Raw genomic sequence first — 26,010 nt, 5'->3', positions numbered from 1 at the left:
ATAACATAAAAAACCAATTCACATTAGAGCTGGAGGAGAGAGGGCTCAGAGAAAATATCTAAGAAATTATCTGACATGTCTGACCATATGGAAAACTGTCTATCAGAGATATTTTACAAGGTAGTTGAAGGCTATGAGAAGACTCAGTCTTAGATTCAAAGAAACTAAACAAATTGAAAATACAATGAAGGGCAAATGGTTTATTTTTAAAACTATTCATTCCTTTCTTTAAAAATAAACTGAATGAATGAGGATCCTCAAAATTTAATTAGTGAGACAGTCTGACTGTATCCTTTCCTTCAGAATCTGCCTCACTCCTGCCTACCCAGCCTTAGACCAGTAATAGGGTAAAAAGTGTGCTATTGTTTAAAAGTTCATAAAGTGTTCAGAGAGCATGGCTCTGTTATTCTTAAACAATATTTTATCTTCGGGAAGTTTCTATCATGAAGAAAATTGGCTAAGCCAATCAAATGTCATTTGTAAATGAAGCAAAAGGAAAATTTCAAAAAAATAAAATCTTGAAAATACGTCGCCCTGCAGTATATACATCTGGTGGCCCACTTGATCACAAGTGTTTCTTGTAATCATTCATACGATTTTTTCAGAAGACAATGATTACAACAAAGGTAACTGCCAAAAAGGGAAAAAATAAAGGTTACCAACCAATGTGATCTTTAAAAATAAAACAAAACTAAAAACCCTAAAGTAAAGTAAAATAAAATCACAAAGTATTACCATTTCACACTGCATGCAGGATCTTAGTTCCCCAACCAGGGACCGAACCCACACCCCCTACGGTGGAAGCGCGGAGTCTTAAACCACTGGACTGCCAGGGAAGCCCCTAAACCTCACATTTGTAACAGATTTTCCACAAGAATGGCAAGACAAACTACTATATCAAAAAATGGGAAAGGACTTGAATACAAATGGCCAATAAACACATGAAAAGATGCTCAACATTATTAGTCATTAGCGAAATGCAAACCAAAACTAAGAGATACAACATCACACCCATTAGGATGCCTATTATCAACAAATGAAAATTTAAAAAAAAAAGTGTTGGCAAGAATATGGAGAAATTAGAACCCTTGTGTAGTGCTGGTGAAAATGTAAAATGGTGTAGCTGCTGTGGAAAACAGTTTGGTGGTCACTCAAAGAGTATAACATAGAATTACCATATGATCCAGCAATTATACTCTTATGTATATAGCCAAAAGAACTGAAAGCAGGAACTCAAACAGGTGTTTGTATACGCCATGCTTATAGCAGCATTACTGACAAGTCAAGAGGTGGAAGCAACCCAAGTGTTCACCAACAGATGAATGGACAAACAAAATGTGGTATAGACATACAAAGAAATATAATTCAGCCTTAAAAAGGAATGAAATCCTGACACATGCTACAACATGGATGAAGCTTGAGGATATTATGCTAAGTGAAATAAGCCAGTCACTTACATGAGTTATGCAGAAAAGGCAAACTGACACAGATAGAAAGTAGAATGGTGGTTGCAAGAGGGTGGGCATAAGAAGGAATAGGGAATTATCGTTTAATGGGTATGGAGCTTCTGTTTGGCATGATGAAAAAGTTCTGGAAGTGGATGGTGGTGATGGTTGCACAACCCTGTGAACGTACATAATGCCTCTGAATTGTACATTTAAAATGATTAAAATGATAAAATAAATAAATACATACATAAATAAATTAAAACCCTGAAGTATAGTATAATTACAAAGTATTACCGTTTCCGGATTATTCGAACGTTGATGTGTATACTTTAACCCTCCCATAAACAGTCTTAGGGATAAAAAATGAATACAATTGTGAAATTCAGAAAGAGACTTTTGGTTCTAGAAAAGATTGCAGATCATCTAATTTATTTTATAAATGAGGATATTGAGCACAAACAGGGTAAGTTAAATTACTTATCCAAGGCCACATACAGGGTTATTGCCAGAGTATGGACCAGAATTCTAATTTATCATGTGCTAGTCCAGGTACTTTCCACCACACACGAGGCTATCTTACAGGGTTTGATGCTGTCTAAAACACTCAAGAATGTGATTTTGTACCATTTATCTTTTACAGGGAATAATGCGACAAAAAAACTGTCCTAGAGAGGAAAATACCATTACATTTTAAATGGTTGATTATTTTCTCAAGCATAATTAGAAGTCATATCCATATATATTTCTAATTAAATAAATATGAGAAAGTTATTTAAGTTAAAAAAAACACTTCAATCAATCAATATACTAATGATCAAAATTTCCTTAACACAGGAAAAATTTAAAGAGAAATGAGCTATCCTAAAAAAATGTTCACACCTATTTATCTGAAAAAACTGAATGAATGAAATATTAAGTGACTTTTTAGTGAAGGTGCTCTAAGTCATTAATCATCAATAACCTTAATTGATAAGTGAATCTGTACTAACACTAAGCTATTAAGATTTGATCCAATAAACTTCTTTAAAATTTTGCCAAGTTACTAATGCAAGAAGCTGTTGCCAGCCATCAAGATGCCTATCATAAAAACATATTGTAAGAAAGACAAATACGGGTGTTAGATGATATCTAAATGTGGTTCAAAATTTTTACACTAAATTTTATGCTAAAGACTCCAATGCTTTTACAAGTGTTCAGCTTGCTGTTACTTTAAAAATTTCAACTTCTTAATACAAAGGTTTGGGGCAGTGGAAAATAAAGACTTTCTCAGCCAGTAGAATACTTTCCTACTAGTATTAATAGTCAACTTGTAGCTTTGTTGCTCACCTCAATCTTCTGTCTTTCCTCTTCCATTTCAGTTATGTTACCTCTAGGGTAATTTAATGTACCTCTCATATGGACACTCTACCTTCTAGTTTATATTACATTATTTGAGGGTCAACTTTCTATCACCATAGTTCTTTGAGGACATAGACCATGTCTTCATTTTAGTGTTCTATTCAGCATCTACTGCCCAGTGCCTTACCTCGTTACTTGCTCAATAGATGTATATTGAAAAAATTAACCTGATCCATGGTTCAAGAGTAGGACAAGGAGTCACAAACACCAGAGAGTATGGAAAGATGTGGATTCCCATGCAGGCAACTTTTACTGCTTAACTATTAAACGCAGGAATAAATATAAAGCACTCACACAGAAGATAATTACCTACAATTTTGACAATTGTGAAGAAAATATAACATCAATTCATGCTTCTATACATTATAAACAGAAGTTCATCTTAAAGTACTGTCTTCCCTTCACTGGACTCTGAAGGTTTACCCAAGAGGACAAAATAAAGATCAAACCACTGAGGCTGAGAATTGTGTTGTATGCATTACAAGTCACTATCTACCCTCTAAGTGATGTGAGATAAAGCTGAAAATTAGCAAAATCAGGGGAGATGAAATAACTACAGAATTACTGGGATCCGTAAAGGTGTAAAAAACAAAGCAATTAAGTCTTAAAACTAGAATACTATAACATCATAAAACAGACTGCGTGATACTAGACAGTGAATGCAACACGTATCACTAAAACAGCAAGGTCAGTGGTATTACAAGTTCTTCTGGCTTGATGCCAGAGACACAAACTGGAAAAGTGGAAGGAAAAAGATACTATTTTAAACTAGTAGAAAAAAAGTACTATAATAAAAATTCATAGTTGAAAGATTAGAACCACATAACATTTTAAGAAGTTCAAGAAAAAATATTTTATCTAATATAGGAATCAAAGGAAAACACTATATATGAAGTATGGTCATTTTACATTTAAAGGTGGGCTAGGTATATAAAACTAATACCTATAAAAAGGCTTTCATGCAGGAGAAGTAAAGCAATTCTCCCAGAGCAAAAGAAGCTGAATTATATTATGATAAATGAGATCCCAGTTCCCAAAACAAAACATTTTCATTCCTACAATAAATGAAAACTATATTTAAAAATTATCCCCAATTATTATTATTGGCTAATGCAGAAATTAAAACTATTAGAGAAAACTGCTAGCTTTCTCCAGAATGTATAATTAGACATATGACAGTTATTATTTTATAAAGTGGTATTATACCATTTATACTGAATATATGGATCCAAAGCATAGGCTCAGCCACTAAAAAATAAATAAATTACATCAAAGCCGACTTCTGAAATATACACTGGCAATGGATGGTATAAATTGTAGGAATTCTGGAAGAAAGAATTGCTTAATGTAATCAAAATAAAAGGGGCTCTCTTTGTCAAAATCTCTAATGAGAAAAGCCCTATATTGATTTGTGTAGCTTTTATAAATAAGAGGAACAGAGGAAGAGAGTCATTGGGTTAACAAGGCTGACATCTATCACAAGAACCTTTATCTTTTAAGATTCTCTACTTCTCTCATGCTTCCTTTTAATTAACTAAAAAAAGAAAGGAAAAGAAATACAAGGGTGAGAAAAACCTTGTGACTCACCTGTAAATCAACGGCAAACACTGTGAGGGCTCTACTGGATATTCAGCAAGCTAGGGAAGGAGTTAAACTTCTCTCTGTCTCTTTTAAATACTGCTAAGCCTGTAAAAAGCCCACGTTCACCCTCTTTGGCCTACACTGAGGTTATCCTCTTGGTATTTTATAACTCTTCAGGTCACTGTCTGTATTTATGCTGTCAGTGATTCACATAACCGTTTTATAAGAACTTCATGCTTGCCTTGCAGAAGGCTCAGAGCTGGGAGAATATGGATGAAGACGACGGTATCACAGTCCTCTAAGAGGAAAGAAAAGGGGGCAGGAGTGGGGGTAGGGAAAGGAGTCTGGAAATGTTACTTTTTAGGGCACCCACCGTGTGCCGAGTAAGCACTACATTAAGCACTTTTTAAGCTGCAGTTGGTTACTATGCTAGATTGTCTGTGGTCAATCTGGCACACACCACCACCACCACCACCCTTGCTTACTCTGTCTAAGGGTGGAAACCACATTCCCCACAGTCCCCCTTCCCTGGAGAGTTCCATGTCCGTAACCTCATATTTGAAGCAGATAAGTAAAGTGAAGGCCATTTTTTATCAGGAGGTCATGGGAGTCGGATGCTTGGCTTTTTCAGATGCTGTAGCCTTGCTGACCTTTCCATCAGCTCCCACTTCACAGTCCTGTCAGACTTTGCAGACTTCCCCACAAACTGTCACTTTTCTACCCACTCACCAGTGATGTTCAGGCTGAGGTCTTCACCGTCAAGTTCTCTGACCTAATGTCAGCTCCTACCACCTGCTTGGTGCTTCAGGATAGATATTTCATTGACAGTTTCTCTGATGTTCAGCAGACCTTCTCTGACCTATGGTGACAGCTTTCTTGATATCCACGCCCTCAGCTATGCCAACCACAGTATAAGGCCATAATTCTCCATAGAGTGACTTCCATTTTCCTGACCAAACCCTTAGTCACTAAGCTGCTGGAAGCATGAAGATACTGTGACTCTAGCCCAAGAAATACCAGGAACAACTACCAGTAATCTTGTCTAGAAAGGCAGCCTAATAAAGTAGTTAAAGTATGGGCTCAGGAGCTAGCTAAATTTGATTCCTGTCTCTACCACTTTGAAGCTGTATGTCCTTATTAGATAGGTTACTTAAACTCTCTGCCTCAGTTTCTCATTTGTAAATGGCAATGATATTAGTTACTGCTTCATAGGGTAGCTATGACAATTGAATAAATATAAAATATACAGTAAATAACAGGTAAAGGTTAAATAGAAATATGCTTTTCAACCCTTTTTCTTCTTTAGACTTAGTCCTCCTATTTGTACCCAGTAATAAAAGAGAATAATGGCTACTGAGATGCTTAAATACTGGAGATGGGATATTTGTGAGCCAATCTAAGAAGATGTTACAAAGTCTTATCTCTGGAGCAGGAAACAACATGTGAAGAATTTTCTAAAACCAGATCGTTCCTCTTTTATTTATTAATACTTGAATATTTCTATGTTTTTTGAACTATCTCCATACTACTTTTCCATATGGCTCATTCTTCAATTTTTTTCTTATTTTTTTGACAGATATACCTATAGAAATGTCAGATAATCAAAGTTCAAAATACGTGCCCTCATAATAAAGATAGATTCAAGACATGTGAATTGGGTTGGAGAAGGGGAATGTTGGGAGAAAAGTTAAAGAAGACTTTAATTCTATTTTTAATTTCTTAGAACAAAAAGTATTCACATATTACTTTTATAGTTAAAACTTAATTTAAAAATAATTCTAACATTCAGAATGATAAATTTCAAAAACATTGATAACTAACAATTAAATATGATAACATTAAAATATGAAACAGAGAATCTCCATGTTTGTTTAAGAAGGGTATTTTCTGAAAGTATACTATTTTCATTCTTATACAGATAAATAGCTCTTTTAACCCATTTTTAAAAAACACTGAATCTTTAGTGCTATAATTTTTTTCAAACAACTTTTCTGGTTAATCTTTTTATGATCTTTGGGTAAAAATAATCTAGGCGAAAAAAGTAACACCGAGACTATTCACTTTGAAAAGCATCTATATCTTATTAAATCAACTGTCTCAAAATATGCTGTATTCCTTCAGATTTCTATAAATCCTTATTAAGGAAATCAGAGTAGAATGAAATAAAAAATGACTTTCCTCAGTATCCAAATAATAAAAATATAGTAAGGTTTAACAAAGTGTTCTACTCCCGTTGCACACTTTGGCCATGATAAATGACAACTGCCTGTCAGCAAGAAAAAGTGGATGCCATTTTTCTAATAGCAGCCTTGTTTGGCACAAAAGCGGCACTGGAGCACAGAGACTGAGTCTATGGGCTCATCTCTCTTAACACTGATCAAACCAAGTGAAACAATCAAGGTATTTGTTGCTTAATCAAAAACACCTGAGATGCGGTAAGCCAAATGTTTTAGGTAGATTTGGAGAGACTAGTTAGGAAAGAAAAAAAATAGTAAAGAAAACCACTATGTACTTCTCCAACTTCACTCTCAATGCAGAGCATACACCATTTTTCCCACAGCAGGTTTCATAGTACTCAATTTGGTGGGGAAAAAAGCAAACCAAAATAGAGAACAGCAAAACAAACATATACTGGCAGTTCATACATACACATGCTGTCAGTGTACTTATTGATTTGCTCCTTCTAATTTTTTTCTTTTCTTTTTGTTTGATCTTTTTAAATACCAATTTCCTTGGGGTAAAATAACCTTCAAACATTTTATTAACTTCTACACTATTACACTGTAATTGACAAGATTAATGCCAATGCGCTTGCACAAGCTTGAAAAGGAAAATTGTTCACACTTAAATGAAAGTACAAAGAAAAGGAGTGTTAAATGTAATATTTAATGTGAATGAACTCAGTTACATGAGTTAGTAAGTGGATATATGCCTGGCTTCCCACAGATAACACTACGCTATGGAACGACACATGACCATTTTGGTATCAGATTAGAACATCACATTCCCAACTATGCTATCTAATGATCAAATGTTTTTATAACTACTCCATTTGTACCTCAACTAAATGCTCTTCTACAGACCTCAGAAAAGACACTAGTTCTTAATTCAGGCTGTCTGGGTTCAATTCCTATTCCTCTTACTATCTGTAAGATCACAGGTAAATTACTTAAGGTTTCTGTGCCTCAGTTTCACTTTGAGTAATACAGGAGTTATGATAGTTAAAAGTAACTTATTTTTTTAAAGAGGGAGTAGGGTGGAGGATTACTACAGTATCTGGTATATGATCAATCTTCAGCAAATGTTAGGTATTATTATTATTAAACCATCTTATATAAAAGTAAACTAATTCCCCACATCCACTTCTGACTTACCTACCTTTGAAAAATGTAATGAAGTAAAATACACAAAGGTCAAATAATAGGAAGAAATACAGAATAATAAAATGGTTGGATTTATTAGCAGTATAGATTTAAAAAGATGTTAAATTAATAGTAGTAATATACCAGGATTTACTCAAATATTCCAACACGTGAATCCCTTCCTTCTCCCTTTCACTCCCTTACTAACCACCATGATGTTATTTTTAAACATAAAGATATAAAGTATAAAAGGAGAGAAAGTAATAACAGATGGTAAGAAAAGATATTCAATAAAAATGGAACTTCAATCTATAGTAGCTCTGATCATTTTTTGTTTTTGATGATTCTTGGACAATTCCACAGAGACAGACTTCAAAAAAACAGATTAAAGAGCTATATATACTTAATTATACTGTAAAGTCTGAATTTTTAAAAATAAAATTATTCCAACAGAATATCAATTCATATATCGCACAAGATGGATTTCCGAAACAAGATGAAATCATTTTTACTAGCATGAAATAACCCCAAACTACTTTTCTAAAAACTGTGCTATCACTATAACCCAAGGGAACATAACAAACTTAACAGAAATGGAAAGTTTTAGAAGAGATGATCATTTCAACAGTTTTAATGAGTGAGATATTACTTTGAAATGAGAAACTGAAGTTTAAGTTCTGTCATGAATCCCCTATGTCACAAGGGTAAAATTTTCTTCAAAATTCTAATAGAATACTATGACTACTATGAAATGAACTATATTTTGATGAATAATGGCAGGAAAAACAAAAACTAACAAAAGCAAAAATACTATTAGAAAGAATTTAAGGATGGAATATCCCAAAATGCAACATACGTACTAAAATAAAAGGTGTAAGTAGGAAGATACTAGGAACAACAATTGAAAAATTAAACAAAGGGAGAGATAAATCAGTTATTTATTGTGAAAGGTACTTGGTTAGACAAATTATTATTAGGCAGTAATATACTTGAATTCCCATAATTAACAGAGTGCTAAGAAAAGAAACTTTAAAATGTTAATATAACTCAAACAAAAATGACCGATAAAAAATTAAGGTAGGGACTTTCCTGGTGGTGCAATGGTTAAGAATCCACCTGCCAATGCAGGGGACACGGGTTTGAGCCCTGCGGGAAGATCCCACATGCCGCGGAGCAACTAAGCCCGTGTGCCACAACTACTGAGCCTGCGCTCTGGAGCCTGCGAGCCACAATTACTGAAGCCCGCGCGCCTAGAGCCTGTGCTCTGCAACAAGAGAAGGCACCGCAATGAGAAGCCTGTGCACTGCAACGAAGAGTAGCCCCCGCTCACTGCAACTAGAGAAAGCCCGCGGGCAGCAACGAAGACCCAATGCAGCCAAAACAAAAAATAAATAAATAAATAAATTTAATAAAAAAAAAAATTAAGGTAACAATAGAAACTCAGCCAAGATCAAGATCAAGAGACTGATCATTCTCTTCTACATCTCTCAATTCTTAAGTTCCTCGATCTGTTACCTGACCGACTAAATATGCTCATCACAAGTTTTCTGAACTGCTGTATAGACTGATGGAGCAAAGGCAGAGAAGAATGAAAAGAGTAAGAGTAATAATCATAAATGTTATCCAGAGAGTTACTTTCAGACTTTAGTCTGCATAAGACTAACACCTAAGATATCTGCTTAGCCCAACCCCCTAATTCTAATTCATTAGCTCTAGGATGAATCCAAAGTCTACACTTCAACAAACACCCCAGGTGATCCTGATGCAAGGAATCTGTGGCCTCTAGAATACCATTTCCAAAGATGGTACCTCATGGTGCTCTATGCCACAATAAAATATTGTCTTGAAAAAAAGTGCTCTTTGATAAAATAAGTTAGGAAAAAGGATAAATAAGGAAAAGTAATCATTTTTCTAAACATTAGTATTTCTCAAAGCTTCAATATGCATTTGAATTACCCCCAAAGAAAAAATAACCATACTATATTTCCTAAAATTACTGGGCATAGAATCCTTTCTCAACTTTTACCTACCAACATCTACAAGAAGACTAAAACTTTAACACAAGAAAACTAGAGACAAAGAATAAGATGAGAGGAATTGGACTAAATTAGAAAATTTAAAAGCTTCCTTGTAATTCTAGGCTGGAAAAGCAGACAGGTAAATTAGAAAAAAAAAAAAAAAACCAGAATCCTCATTTATCTTAAGTAATACTAAACTATGGGCACATAAATATCACTATAATATGTACAAAATTCCCCTCTATGTGACAACTCCAAAGTTAAAAATGATAATACTGTTTCTAAGGATTTCTTTAAACAATAAAGAAACTAGAAAAAATGTTTCATAAGAGGATAATTTTGCAGACATAGACATAAGAAGAAGTAATAAGTTTTTCTCTAAGATTTTAAGAATAGCTGCAGATAATAGCAACAAACAGTTATAGAAAATATTTTAGAAATAGAAACAAACAGGCTTATTTAAAGAAGGAAAATTCTCTCTAGTTCATCTGTAAACAAAATATATTTGTGAAGTCTAAAAAGTGTTTTAAACTAGTGGAAGTTATAGATAAAATTTTCAAGTTGATCAATTTAGAGCACTCAAAATTAACTACTTCAATTATCTAAAAGATAAAAATTCCCAGATTTGCCTCATTGATTTCAAATGAGTCCATAACACAAAACTGAATGAAATAATCTAAGTGATTTCTCTTAAACAAAATCTTTTAAGTGATTTTATTGTAATATAGACGGTTACTACAGATTAAAAAAAACTTTTGAGAAAACTGTTAGTTTAAGGAGAAAAAAATTAAGACTCTAAAACCAAACAGATAAAACAAATGAATGATGATAACTAACCCTAAAAACATATTTCCATCTCCCTCAGGGGAAGGCAGATTTTTTAAATGCGCCTGCCTTGGCTCAAGGTAAGAAGGTGAAAAATGTCTCCCCTAAGAATTCATAACTGCAAGCCACCCCTCATAGGTTTGGAGTAGAAATTAACACTACTCATGTAATGGAAGAGACACACATGCCAAACTTTTATTTAAAATGGTCTTAGGTTGGTAGAGCTCCCAGGCACCTGGTAATAACTCTGACCTCAAAGAATTTTCAATGAGAAATAGGCTAACAACCTGATAGAAAAGCTGAATAAGACTTGCACACACATATCCTAGAAGAGGAAATACAACTGACCAAAAATATACAAATACATGCTCTAAGTCATCTAAGTGTTGAGGGAAATGCAAAATAAGATGTCCATGTACTATTTTACATGGATCACACTGGAAAGCATTAAAACATTGGACAAAACATGTTTGGGAGCAAAACTTATACCACTTATTCATTACTGGTATAAATGTAAACTGGTTTGGAGAATATTGGAATTACCTAGCAAAACTGAAGATGCAGATATCCTATAACTAAGCAAATCCATGCCTTGCTATATACCCTATCTCCCTGTTACCATGCTGCAGGAGACATTTAGAGAGATATTTAAAAATGAGTTGTTTATAAAAGTAAAAAGATGGAAACAACAAAACTGCCAAACTATATAAAAGATAAATTAATTATGATCTATTGTTTCAATAAAAAACTACATATTAGTGAAAACAAATGAACTACAATTACACAGATCAGCGTGTGTGAATCAAATCAAGATAATGTTGGTCAAAGTATCAAATAACAGGAAAAAAGTCTGACTCCATTTATACAAAGTTCAAACCCTGAAAAACTATGTATTATTTATGAATACATATATACATACCTATCAATACGTATTAAAAAAGGAATGAATGAGAAGTACAAAGTTGAGAAACGAGGTGACCTCTGGGCTAGATGGATGGTGAAGTGAGTACTGAGGAATTCAAAGGTGACTTCAAAGGCTTTGGTAATATTCTGTTTTTGAAGTGGGTTTGTGAACACAATGGGCCTTCATTATTATTATGCTTTATGTTGAATATAAAAACTGTACATTCTCATGTATGATTGGTATATTTCATAATATAAAATAAACTTTTAAGAATAACCAATAGCAATACACATGTTTCTTTCATTGGCTACTGAGTATATGTTTACCCTTTGTCTTTCTCACCCCTTAAATTTTGACCTCAGAATTTTGTAATGGTTATGATAACTAGGGAATAAATTACCGTGTTTCTTATTGGAATCTTCTTGGGTTCTGGAGGCATATCCTGTGGAACAAATTTCACTGGTTCCTTAATCTGCCTCCTTGATCGTTTGGTCCCATCTGGTAAGGTTTCCATGGCCATGTCTGCTTCCATGTCACTGCTCCCTGCCTGGTCACATTCTGAACACTGCCTACATAAAGAAAAAAATATAAGTTCATACATTTATTTTTACCTTCCAGCATTAGCTATGTTTTCTATAAATACAAAATTCAGGTATATGTTTAGAATATATGAAAATATGCACAGGAACATGTGACCATAGGGTATACAACGACTATACATACAGAAAAGCACATACATTCCTGTAAGAGAAATAACAGTAAGTATAATGCATCAAGAAATTCCATGTATCCCTAATAAGTATAATAAAAACACATGTAATACTGCCACATGTTTAAGTGAACCAACATAAGAGGCCCAGTACTGATTAAAAAGATAGTTTCCATTAGGAAATCATGATTTTTCCTTAAGCGACATACACTGTGACACCAGAAAATCAAAGTCATTCATTGACCCTGACTCTACGTCTTGTCACAGCTATAATATCCTTGAATCTTAATTAATGGCAAGCTATGCTGAATATACCAACTAAGGAAGTTCTGTAAAAACAGACTCTAAGAAGTGCTGAACAAAAATAAATGGATCATTTTGGTTGTTGGCCTATACTACGTATAAAAGAAAAAATATAAATTTATTTATGAAAAGAATGTATTAAAGTAGCATTTTTAGGGCTTCCCTGGTGGCGCAGTGGTTAAGAATCCGCCTGCCAATGCAGGGGACACGGGTTCGAGCCCTGGTCAGGGAAGATCCCACATGCCACAGAGCAGCTAGGCCTGTGCGCTACAACTACTGAGCCTGCAAGCCACAGCCACCGAGCCCGTGTGCCACAACTACCAAAGCCCGCACACCTCAAGCCCGTGATCCAAAACAAGAGAAGCCATCGCAATGAGAAGCCCGCGCACTGCAACTAAGAGCAGCCCCCGCTCACGGCAACTAGAGAAAGCCCGTGCGCAACAACGAAGACCCAACGCAGCCAAAAATAAATAAGTTAATTAATTAATTTTTAAAAGTAGAGTTTTTAAAAATATGGGGGGAACATGGCAGAACAGAAAGCAATAGGAATCTGCATCTCAACCTAGACAACAATTACATTAGCAGAATCTGTCTGACTTATCTATTTTGGAACTCTGGAGTCTACTGAAGGCTTGCAACTTCCAGGGAAAGGCTGGCACAGGTAAATTACAGTTAATTTTGGTCAATTTCAGCTCTTAGTACAGTAGCAGCTACCTATCCCCCATCCTAAGCCACATGGCAGACAGCTGTGCACATGTTCCTGCAGCAGCATGTCACAGCTTTTAGGAGCCAGGTTGGACAAAATGAACCCTGTCCTCCAAATATTGGGGATCTGTGCTCTGATCACTGGTTGCTGCTTCTCATCACATGATGGCAGACAAAGAGGTGGGTGACCCCTCCTATTATTGCAAACCCCACCCGCTGTTCTAAAGTGACTTCCAGCACTTAGAAGACTGGTACCCTTTACCCCCCACCTTCATTTTTCTTTGTCCCCTTTTGGGAACCAGACATTAAAGACTAGGACCTTCAAAAGAAAAGGCATATATGGGAAGAAATTTTAAATGACCACACTTGCCCAGGGAAAAGCAAGACAGAAAAGACATGAGAAAATCATAAGTTTACACTTCAGGCTGTTACCCAGCATAAAGACAGCCCGCTACAATAAAAACAAACAAACAAACAAATAAATAACAAAATATAGCAAGCCCTGCGGATGGAGGATAACCTCATTTCCAGGAAAATGGACATCTCAATTCCATTATTTCCATTGTTTCCCCTGTGTTTCTCATTTTGTAACTATAACCGTTGTCAGTACATTCTCCAACTTCTCATGCTCATTCTCACTCCCACCAAAAGTAATACATTTAGGTGACAAAGAAACTTGCTTTAGAGCACTCAAATAGAAATGTTATGCTCTGAAAACCACAAAACACTGAACAACTCAGAAAAATCTAAATAAAATGTAACTGCCAAAGCAGAAATTTATCTATTCCTATTTCAAGACAACTGCCACATGATATCTGCAGTACAAAAAGCCAACACAGATGAAAACACTACCTGCAACTCTTTCAGCAATCTGTTAAACTCTATAGTCCTCATCTTTTTTGTTTTGTTTTGTTTTTTTTGACATGGACCATTTCTAAAGTTTTTATTGAATTTGTTACAATATTGCTTTTGTTTTATGTTTTGGTTTTTTGGCCTCAAGGCATGTGGGATCTTAGCTCCCTGACCAGGGATCAAACCCGCCCCTGCATTGGAAGGCGAAGTCTTAACCACTGGACCGCCAGGGAAGTCCCTATAGTCCTCATCTTATAAATAGCCCTTAAGATATGAAAAAGCATCTCTGCTACATTAACCGGTACACAAGATCCTAAAAAATAATAACTGAGGATAAAGCCATGGCCTGTCCAATTCCACGGAATTACATATATTTGGGGGAAAGTCATAATTATCTTTCATAATATCAAAACACATACCTGGCTTCTTTTAGTAATCCACTAAAAAATAAATTAATTAATAAAAAAATAGAAAAAAATAATCCACTAAGCTGCTATTACCTATGAATTTAGCTAAACTCACCTTAATCCTGTATATTTTTACTTAATATATTCTATTAGGGAAGAGAATCTATAACATCTATAATTCCTATGCATAGTACTAAAGATAACCTTATGTAATCAAAAAATTCCATTAATTAAAAATGGATTTTTAAAGTATAAATAATGAAAATTCAGGTAAGGAATTTATGACAAAGCACTACCTTCATACTGAAATACTAAGAGATTTTCCTCAATTTGCTGTACCTTCTTGATCCCCAGCACCCTATACTACAACTTATGTTCAGAATAATTACCTAAGGAGGTTTTAAAAATCTTAATTATTAAAGAAAAATAATTTTTATTGTATAATGCTAAAACACAGAAGAATACTACTTTAATCTATAGAATATTTAATTTGCATAAGGAAAAGAAAAAAGATTTTATGAATTTTTAAACATAATAAATCCAGTAACACTCTATTTCCCAAATATTATAAATAATTTATGATTTACTTTTTTTTCCTTTATAAATTACCTCTTTCGGTCTTCAAAGATTTCATACCATAGTTTTTTTTTTCTTATTTCTAAGCCTTTTCCCATGCTTTCCCCACTTTTTAGAGGGAAATCTTCAAAGGTGCCTATAGAAAACTACATCAGGGAAATACAAATCAAAACTACAATGAGATATCACCTCAAACCTGTTAGAATGACTGTCATAAAAAAGACAAGGGATAACAAGTGCTGCTGAGGATATGGAAAAAAGGGAAACCTCATGCACTGCTGGGAATGTAAACTGGTACAGCCACTCTGAAAAGCAATGTGGAGATTCCTCAAAAAATTAAAAATGGAACTATCATATGAGACAGCAATTCCACTTCTGGGTATTTATCCAAAGCAAATGAAATCACTATCTTGAAAAGATATCTGCACTCCCATGTTCACTGCATCATTATTTACAATAGCCAAGGCATGGAAACAACCTGTGTCCATCAACAGATAAACGGATAAAGAAAACGTGGTCTATATATACAATAGAGTATTATTCAGCCATAAAAAAGAGAAAATCCTGGCATTTGCAACAACATGGATGGACCTTGAGGATGTTATGTTAAATGAAATAAGTCAAAGGCAAATACTGTATAATCTCACTTATATGTGAATTATTAAAAACAAAAACAAACTCACAGAGAATGGACAGGTGGTTGCCAGAGGCAAGTGGAGGGGGTGGGCAAAATGGGTAAAGGTGGTCAAAAGGGACAGACTTCCAGTTACAAAATAAATAAGTCCTGAGATGTAATGTACAGCATGGTGACTACAGTTAATAATACTACACTGTATGTTTGAAAGTTGCTAAGAAAGTAGATCTTAAAAGTTCTCATCACAAGAAAAAAAAATTTGTTTGGTGATGGATGTCAACTAAACTTATTGTGGTAATTACTTCACAATATACCTATATCAAATCATTATGTTGTACACCTAAAACTAATAAAATGTTAAATGTCAATTATATCTCAATTTAAAAAAAAAGAGTTAATGGGAGAAAGGGAAGACAAATTATGAAGACAAACATGGGAAAAAACTACCTGCAAAATTCTTCATAGAAGGGTTTGTGCTACGTATTTTCTTTTTGTCTTAAAAGAATAAATAAAAGTATATCCAGAGAATAAAAGGATAAAAGAAAAAACGATTTTATGAATTTTTAAACGTAATAAATCTAGTAACACTCTATTTCCCAAATATTATAAATACTTTATGATTTACTTTTTTTTCCTTTACAAATTACCTCTTTCAGTCTTCAAAGATTTCACACCACAGTTTTTTTCATGGATGGACCTTGAGGACATTATGCTGAGTAATATTTTTTAAGTAATATTACTCAATTCTCTGTCAATTAATACTCTTCATAATATTCTTTAAATAATTAGAAAATGCAAGACAAATTCTGATCAGATGGGTGGTGGAAACATAAGATTAGTACCCCAAAATTAAAATAAGTATTTACTATTTGAACTACTCTAACGAATCAAACGCTTACTGTTTATTTATACCTTACCAGGCTTGTCTTAGAAAGAATGTAAGGTAGTGTTCAAAATTATATATTTTAAAAAACAGGGGCTTCCCTGGTGGCGCAGTGGTTAAGAATCCGCCTGCCAATGCGGGGGACACGGGTTCGAGCCCTGGTCCGGGAAGATCCCACATGCCGCAGAGCAACTAAGCTCGTGCGCCACAGCTACTGAGCCTGCGCTCTAGAGCCCGTGAGCCACAACTACTGAGCCCAAGTGCCGCAACTACTGAAGCCCATGCGCCTAGAGCCCGTGCTCCACAACAAGAGAAGCCACCACAATGAGAAGCCTGCGCACCGCAATGAAGAGTAGCCCCCGCTCGCCGCAACTAGAGAAAGCCCGCACACAGCAACGAAGACCCAACACAGTCAAAAATAAATAAATAAAATAAATAAATTTATTAAAAAAAAAAAAAACAAACCAAGATAACATAAACTAAAAGTGAAACAAAATACATTTCAAACACTGGGAGTAGGTACAAACAAAACAGAGCCTAGGGCTTCCCTGGTGGCGCAGTGGTTGAGAATCTGCCTGCTAATGCAGGGGACACGGGTTCGGGCCCTGGTCTGGGAGGATCCCACATGCCGCGGAGCAACTAGGCCCGTGAGCCACAACTACTGAGCCTGCGCGTCTGGAGCCTGTACTCCTCAACGAGAGGCCGCGATAGTGAGAGGCCCGCGCACCGTGATGAAGAGTGGCCCCCGCTTGCCGCAACTAGAGAAAGCCCTCGCACAGAAACGAAGACCCAACACAGCCAAAAATTAATTAATTAATTTAAAAAAAAAAAAAAAAAAACAGACCCTAGATTACACCTTTACTAGTCCCTCTACCCCCTGCCAAATGCCTCACCCACCTAATATTCTTCTTCATCTGATTTACCCATCTCTAATCTAACCTAAGAAGTCCTTGGGTTTTCCCCTCTCCTCCTCCTGGGCAGCTCAGCATTACTGGAGAAAAATCAATTAATCACATTTACTAAACAAATTCACTGAACATTCTTGCTATATAGCCTCAGCAAGTCAGTTATCTCTGATTTTTTTCCCACAGTAGCTGGTGCAAACTATTTCCTCTCTTCTCAAGCCCCCATTATCATCCCAGGTCCTTTCCCTCTCAACAGACTACTTCTATTTCACTGAACAGTCTATCTAACATGAACTCATTCAAGTTCCCTATTCTCTACCAATAATTACTTCTGTAGTTTTATCCATCTCTTCTTTCCTGTCACATATCTTAACTCAGTCCAGCATAGCGCTGTGAACTATTGTGGAATGGACCAAACAGAAAGCATCCAGATCTAGAACTAGTATCTTCAGGAAAGCAGTGTTGATATTGGAAGAAAGAGCTGGATAGCAGTTGCTAGGAATAGTCTATCGAGCAGAATATGGTATTTGAGAAGTAAAGCAACATACTGCATAGTAACTCTAGCTGGCAGCAAACATAAGGGGGATATAGCAGTAAGGGTGTCAACACAGGCTTGCATAGCATAAAGACAGCAAAAGCAGAAACTGGTGACATCAGAAATGTATACCAGTGGGCTCTGTAGAAATTTAAGCCCCAAACTAGGGCTTAGTCATGAAATAAGGATCCAGTAACAGGACCTCTTTCCCTAAGTAAAAGACTGAAAACTAGGGTAGAGATTAAACCAGAAATTAGGCAACGGTGTGATGGTAAATATGGGCGAAAGTCCTAATTTGTAGCTTTTGCCAATTTCTGTGGTAGGAATACTCCTACCTGTGGTCAATTTCAAGCTATCATGCACAAAATGGGGAAAAGATGTAGTAGCACACCATTACACAGCTTTTCTAACATATATATACAATAGATTTAAATAAACTAAAAAGCATAGTTAATGGTAAAGTATGTAGGAGGTGAAGTTTTTTTTTAGTATTTATTATCTTTAATATAATTTCAAAAATAAACTGGAAATGTTAAAAAGCAAAAAGTAAAAACTGCCTCCCACATTTGAGAGCACTGAAGAAAAAAATATTCTCCAAAAATTACTCCAAAAGTAATACATCCAATTAATTGCTAAGCAAAGCTAAGTTGATTTTAGAGGCTAAAGGAAATTTGATCACTAGAAGCTACAAGATAGTGAAGACTTCACTTTGCTGCAATAATAGCTTCTACTTTTACTTTAAAACATTGCAACTAATGCATAGAACCCTAAGTAGTTTAGGTTCTCTGGGGGGAGCTTTCACTAAAACATCCCAGGCTATGCACTTTCATCTGACAGTCTTCCAGAAACTCTTACACACTGGAAAACAAAGCTCTGCAAGCACAGTGGGATTAGACAAATTAATAACCTCCTTTAAGAAGAGAAATGCATATGTCCACTTCCAAGATCATGACAAAGCTCCCTGGCCCTGGAGACTACCAAACTGGCTTTCAATTTAGAAACCCACATAGGATGTTTATTAACACTGCTGGCATTCTAATAAGCGACAGCAAGTTTCTCTTAAATTCTGGTTTCAGAAGCACACACGTATCAAAAGTAATACATTCCACTATATTTGAAAAAGAGTTGATCAGTATGACTGGCTCAAGACAAACTGATAAAAGAACACTATGAAAAAGCAATCATGTGAAAATGGTGAAAGAATGTGAGCTTCTTAATAAAATGAACAGAGGTAGGTTTAGGAAATAAAACAATGAGGTCAGAAAACTTGCTTTAATGTGTTTGAAGAATACACACATTTTTTGTATAGATTACCATTTAAAAATCTGGGGCCCAGTCTTTTCTAAAACTAGAATTTGTATAAAGTTTGTATAATAAGAATAGTCAAGTTCATTCCAAAGCTTTCCGTGGCCTATATTCTTCCTGTATGGAATCAATCTATTAGAATTTGAACATCTGTCTCTTCCTTGGACTAAAATTAAGAATAAAACTTATAAATATCATAAGCTTTTATCAAACATCTGTAGTGATTCAACATGCCTAAGTTAATGAAAAAAATAATTCAGAAACATATGTCAAATGTTTCTAGATTTGCAAAGAATGGCTGAACTTAAATATACAACTAGCACAAATAACAAGTACCAGAAGTAAAGCCTTAGGTGACACTAATTTAGAAATAAAATACTAAATTACAAATAAAAGCATGAATATGGAGGTAAATTCTTGATAAATTCGTTCAATTTCAAAACAAAATTAAAGCATTTAAAAAAATGTATAATAAAGCAAGAGAATTATAAACACATTAAACAGAATTCATGCTTTAAGAAACTATTGCTACGATACCAAAATAGCCTCAATTAACTTAAAATTCATTTATCAAAAAACTGCTACATCTTTATTCATATAATGCTATAATAAATATTTATGTCTGAAATGTTCTCACCACAAAAAACTGGTAACTATGTGAGGTGATGACTATGCTAATTAGCTTGATTGTGGTGATTATTTCATAATGTATACATATATATATCAAATCATTAAGTTGTAAACTTTAAAACTACACAATTTTTTTTTAACATCTTTATTGGAGTATAATTGCTTTACAATGGTGTGTTAGTTTCTGCTTTATAACAAAGTGAATCAGCTATACATATACACATGTCCCCATATCTCTTCCCTCTTGCATCTCCCTCCCTCCCACCCTCCCTATCCCACCCCTCTAGGTGGTCACAAAGCACTGAGCTGATCTCCCTGTGCTATGCAGTTGCTTCCCACTAGCTATCTACTTTACATTTGGTAGCGTATATATGTCCATGCCGCTCTCTCACTTTGTCACAGCTTACCCTTCCCCCCCCATATCCTCACGTCCATTCTCTAGTAAGTCTGTGTCTTTATTCCCGTCTTGCCCCTAGGTTCTTCATGACTTTTTTTTTTCTTAGATTCCATATATATGTGTTAGCATACGGTATTTGTTTTTCTCTTTCTGACTTACTTCACTGTGTATCACAGACTCTAGGTCCATCCACCTCACTACAAATAACTCAATTTCGTTTCTTTTTATGGTTGAGTAATATTCCATTGTATATATGTGCCACATCTTCTTTATCCATTCATCTGTCGATGGACACTTAGGTTGCTTCCATGTCCTGGCTACTGTAAATAGAGCTGCAATGAACATTTTGGTACATGACTCTTTTTGAATTATGGTTTTCTCAGGGTATATGCCCAGTAGTGGGATTGCTGGGTCGTATGGTAGTTCTATTTTTAGTTTTTTAAGGAACCTCCATACTGTTCTCCACAGTGGCTGTATCAATTTACATTCCCACCAACAGTGCAAGAGGGTTCCCTTTTCCCCACACCCTCTCCAGCATTTATTGTTTGTAGATTTTTTGATGATGGCCATTCTGACCGGTGTGATGATATCTCATTGTAGTTTTGATTTGCATTTCTCTAATGATTAACGATGTTGAGCATTCTTTCATGTGTTTGTTGGCAATCTGTATATCTTCTTTGGAGAAATGTCTGTTTAGGTCTTCTGCCCATTTTTGGATTGGGTTGTTTGTTTTTTAGATATTGAGCTGCATGAGCTGCTTGTATATTTTGGGGATTAATCCCTTGTCAGTTGATTCGTTTGCAAATGTTTTCTCCCATTCTGAGGGTTGTCTTTTCATCTTGTTTATGGTTTCCTTTGCTGTGCAAAAGCTTTTAAGTTTCATTAGGTCCCATTTGTTTATTTTTAAAACTACACAATTTTTAACTGTCAATTATATCTCAATAAAATTGGAAAAAATTATAAAAATATCAATTAAAAACTTACTGAAAACTTTATATGAAGCAATATGATATAACACTTACACTGTTGAAACTAAGAGCAAAGCAGTTCTAACATCTAAATCCTCTCCATTTTACTTACCAATAACTGTTTTTGGTCTTTCTTGGCATCCTTGTAAGAGGAGGGTCCAGACATCCAAGATGGTAATGGAGTTTACAGGTATCACACAATAAAAGAAGATGCTGATCATGGTTCTTCTTACAAATTCCACAACTTTGAATAAAGGCAGCAAATAAAGGATTAGAATAATAATCATCATAGTGAACAGTTAACTTATAGCATATTTTTAAAATTTCAAAATTTCACCATATTAACTTTTCTTTTATTGAAATCAAATATTTTTTCGTAACATGTCTTTTTATAATGTCAATAACTATTAGTTCTATATACTTTTGAGAATGTAGAAAAATAGCCTGGATCTAGTATAAATTTAAATATTGCTGGTGTCATACTTTTCAGAGAAGGGCATATGTTAAATACTTATGTTAACGTTGTCTTTATCTTAATTTTAATTATCACTTTAAAACCCATTTAACATTAGACCAATTTTTTTCTAGAAACAAATTATTAAACAAAAAAACTTTCAATTTTCTACCTCTCTAAAACTACAAAAGAAGTTACTTTACAAACAAAATTCAGTTTATTTTCTACCATTAATTATAAATCTTTCAAAGAACCTTCAACATGTAAATAAGCTACATATATAAGTTTCTTTACAAAATCAGACTTTGAGTCTTAAAAATATACCAATTGATTATTTATTATAAAGAATGGGAAGTTTTACTATTGTTGTTACTGTTATGTTACATTATGTTATCTTATTTATTTACTATATGGACCATTTTTAAAGTCTTTATTGAATTTGTTACAATATTGCTTCCAGGTTTTTTTTGTTGTTTTTTTTTTATGTTTTGGTTTTTTGGCCACGAGATATGTGGGCTCTTCGCTCCCCGACAAGGGATCGAACCCGCACCCCTTGTGTTGGAAGGTGAAGTCTTAACCACTGGACCACCAGGAAAGTCCCTGTTACTGTTATTTTAGATTTTTGTTTGTTCTTAAGAAATCCAACTTTTCTTGTGCAAAAGGACAAGTTAACTACTCCTGAGAGCACAAACACCATGACCTAAAAATCTAGGGTATATTTATATTAAGAATGTGAAGGTTGAGGAAAAAGTTGTTGAGAACCTAAAAGAGCCATATATATACAGAAACAGCGACGATGTTTGAATTTTTAAATAATCCTAGAAAAAAAGATCACATACACACATACACAACAATGACAACAACGACCAGTACTGGGTCTCAAAGTGGCTCAGAGTAAAAATGGAAAATTACTTAAAAGCATATTCTGAAATAAAAATGAACTGTAGTGATAAAAAGTCAGGAGCATAAGTGATATGCCTGATGGTTCCAAATGAACCAATTTTATTTGGAAAAGCTAGACTGAGAATGTGCTAGTCTTCATAAAGTACACTAAAACACTAGTGGGCTTCCACAGTTCAAGGAAGTTATCTGCTATTACCTATGGAGAGAGCCTCCAACCAAGAAGAGAAAGTAATTATAGAGACTGATATTGTTGCTATTGCTGCTATTTCTGAGAAAGGAAGAGGTTGTGGGGAGAATATTTATAAATTTACAAAAGCATATATACTTGTGTATGTGAATAGATAGATTTGTGTATGTATACACACACACAAACATATACTAGCATCTTCTAGACTTTTCTCAATTAATATCATCAGTTACATGGAAAAAACAGTGAGATCCAAACCTACTGAAGTATGGAAAGAAGTCTTAATAACTATGTAAAATTGCTATAATGGTGAATACTGTAAAATACTGAGCGAAGAACAAAAATATTTGGGAGAATGAAATTATTACAACTGAGCCAAGAGAGAAAAAAATGTAGACAGATTCAAATCTAAAACTTATCTTCATTATCCACCACTGTGCAAAGGCAGTAGTTCAAGCTATATTATAATACCCATCACTACCTAAAAACACATGTAAACCTCTAAAACTCATTCAAGTAAAATAAAATATAAATGCCCATTTATCTAACATATCATTTAAACTATTTAAGAAAATAATCATCTACATTATTTAAAGTCACTTTCCAATTCCCCAAAGAGGACAGTTCATTTCCATGGAACATATGCACACATAGCCCCAGTTACTTAAAGGATACAAAGAGTGATTTAGCTTGTCATTAAAAGAGGAGCAAAATCTCTTCTATCATCATTCAATCTGGAAAGCATCTTTGATGGTTTTAATAAAATGAACTTCAAATGCATTTAACTTAAATTCCAATATAAACATAACTTATTCGCAAATATCTGAAGCATCTTGTTACTAAAAAGTATTAGTTTAAAAATACACAAGGGCTTCCCTGGTGGCGCAGTGGTTAAGAACCCGCCTGCCAATGCAGGGGACATGGGTTCAAGCCCTGGTCAGGGAGGACCCCACATGCCGCGGAGCAGCTAGGCCCGTGTGCCACAGCTACTGAGCCTGCGCTCTAGAGCCTGCGAGCCAAAACTACTGAGCCCGTGTGCCACAATTACTGAAGCCTGCACACCTAAAGCCCGTGCTCCTCAACAAGAGAGGTCACCGCAATGAGAGGCCCACGCGCAGCAGCCAAGACCCAATGCAGCCAAAAATAAATAATATTTTTAAAAATGAAAAAAAAAATACACAATATTAATCTATCATAATTTCATTACTTGCCTATAAAGTACTGCAGGAAGAGTAGATGTCTTTTGTGTGCCTCCTTCTTTTTTACTTGGTTTTCTCTCCTTGGGTGCTCGCAAAATTGCCGGTATGTTCAACTTCTATTGATTTGAACAAATGCAGTTTATTTTGTTTTAAAGAAAAAATATAAAGCAACTTTCTTCTATGCACCGCTCAAGTCAACTAATATGCTAGGATTGTGAGGGGGAAATCTTTTACAAGTTTTTACATTGGCAAAAAGGACTAAAATGAGTTTTTGTCTCAGTCACTGCCGCTAGAAGCCTATAATAACATACTTTCATTGATTTTCAGTGGACCACTAAAACATTATGAAAATTAAACTTCTACTTTAGCTTTAAAAATGAAAGACAAGGACAAGAATTTAAGAACTTAAAAAAAAAAAAGTACACTTGACAAAAAGAATATTGAGGCCGTTTATTTTCCTCAACATCCCAGCTACACTGGTGCTCCAAAGGTTAATTAGAAAAATTATCTTATTGGACCAAACTCTCCACAAAGCGAAGTAGATTCTCTTTGGGTTTCTACTAATCAGTAGTATGCTGGCTTCCTAGACAGCAACCATCTATCAAAGTCATTTCTCAGTGGCCCGGTGGGCTGGCATCTGTTTAACCAACTGGAAAAAAGTGTCCTGCAAGTGGTACAAATGAATTCTACTTCTGCTGTGTATTTTACATTTGCACAAGGAAATGCATGTGCTTCTGTTACAAGTGATTTAATAAATGAAAATGCTCTTTTATAGTAGATAATGTTTTATACTAAATAGGAAATTCTTATGACACAAACTTGCAAACCAAGCCAAAAGATAATGCTAGCTTGCCAAATAAACTAATAATAGGCTTGCATTCAATATTAACTTATCTAAATATAAAATATAAAACACCATAATCTTCCAAAAATTCATCAACAACCTAACAATAGAAACAAAGGTCAATTCTCCATATGCGACTATTCATTCTCACCTTTTATATTATGTTATTCAATATAAAATATAAGCCACATACACCTTGTTCACAAAAGCAGCATCTTCAAAGCCAGCATGGCACAATACATATCAGTATGCATTACCTTCTAAAATAATATGTCTACACAAATTGTTTAATGAATTTGACTCTTTGTAAACCTTTAAAACAAGTACAATGAAAAATATCTGTTCTTTGAAAACCTTCCTTCACAAACAAAACTATTTTCATAGTGAAAGGACCACAGTGAGTCTCCATCATCCTTAAAAAAATAACTGAAATTATTCAAATGAATTCTTAATTTAAGAATTATGTACACAGTACCAAAAAAAAAAGCATTCAAAGAAATCCATTTGGCAATGATTCTTCTTTTCAATACCAAGAACTATAAAAGGCTAAATATGTTCAAGGATAAAGTTAATTTTTTTCATAACTACAATAATAGCTACTGAAGGAGAAAAACTACACTTTAACATTAAAGTTTCAAAAACCATTTCTTACGCAGTTCAAAGCCAAATCAACATGAAAATAAATCTCTCCAGTTTTCCGTTTAAATTTTACACACACCCCCCGGTCCAAAAAAAAAAAAAAAAAAAAGAACTAATTATAGCACAAGAACAGGACAGAAGAAATGTGGCAAGGAATCTAAAACCCCTACATTGGAGGCGGAAGAATATGGTAGAAGTAACTCATGCTTCAAATCTTAGCTTCATCACAAATGACAGGTCAATCAGTTAGAGCAAATGAAAAAATCTGCAAACAAGATAGCTGTTAAAACAACCAAATTAAGCTACAAGTTCTCAGTAGGCAGCTTCCAAAGCTCTAGATGTACTTCAGGCAGGAATCATTATCCCAGAGGATTAGTTGGCCCTGATTAAACGGAATTCTTTAGTTAGTGAAGCGACAGTTGTATTAGAGTTCTGATCT

At 34.6% G+C, this 26,010-nt stretch overlaps 1 protein-coding gene across 6 annotated transcripts in view; it reads right to left on the bottom strand.

Moving 5' to 3' along the window:
- PHF14 (PHD finger protein 14) overlaps positions 1 to 26,010 on the bottom strand; it is a 201,520-nt gene that overhangs the window by 117,899 nt on the left and 57,611 nt on the right. For all 6 annotated transcript variants that reach the window (XR_009505068.1, XM_059933933.1, XM_059933934.1 and 3 more), the window contains exons 12-14: positions 24,101 to 24,204; positions 21,458 to 21,589; positions 11,937 to 12,105 (exon numbers count right to left, since the gene is read on the bottom strand). Coding sequence is in view for 5 of the 6 variants with exons in the window: in XM_059933933.1 (XP_059789916.1) it covers positions 11,937 to 12,105; positions 21,458 to 21,589; positions 24,101 to 24,204 (405 nt within the window). In the remaining variant the exon portion in view is untranslated. The remainder of the gene's footprint in view (positions 1 to 11,936; positions 12,106 to 21,457; positions 21,590 to 24,100; positions 24,205 to 26,010) is intronic.

This window comes from Balaenoptera ricei, chromosome 9 (genome assembly GCF_028023285.1).
Source record: "Balaenoptera ricei isolate mBalRic1 chromosome 9, mBalRic1.hap2, whole genome shotgun sequence".
NCBI classification, from domain to species: Eukaryota; Metazoa; Chordata; class Mammalia; order Artiodactyla; family Balaenopteridae; genus Balaenoptera; species Balaenoptera ricei.
The sequence above is the reverse complement of the archived record's forward strand: the minus strand, read 5'-3'. Positions and strand labels throughout refer to the sequence as shown.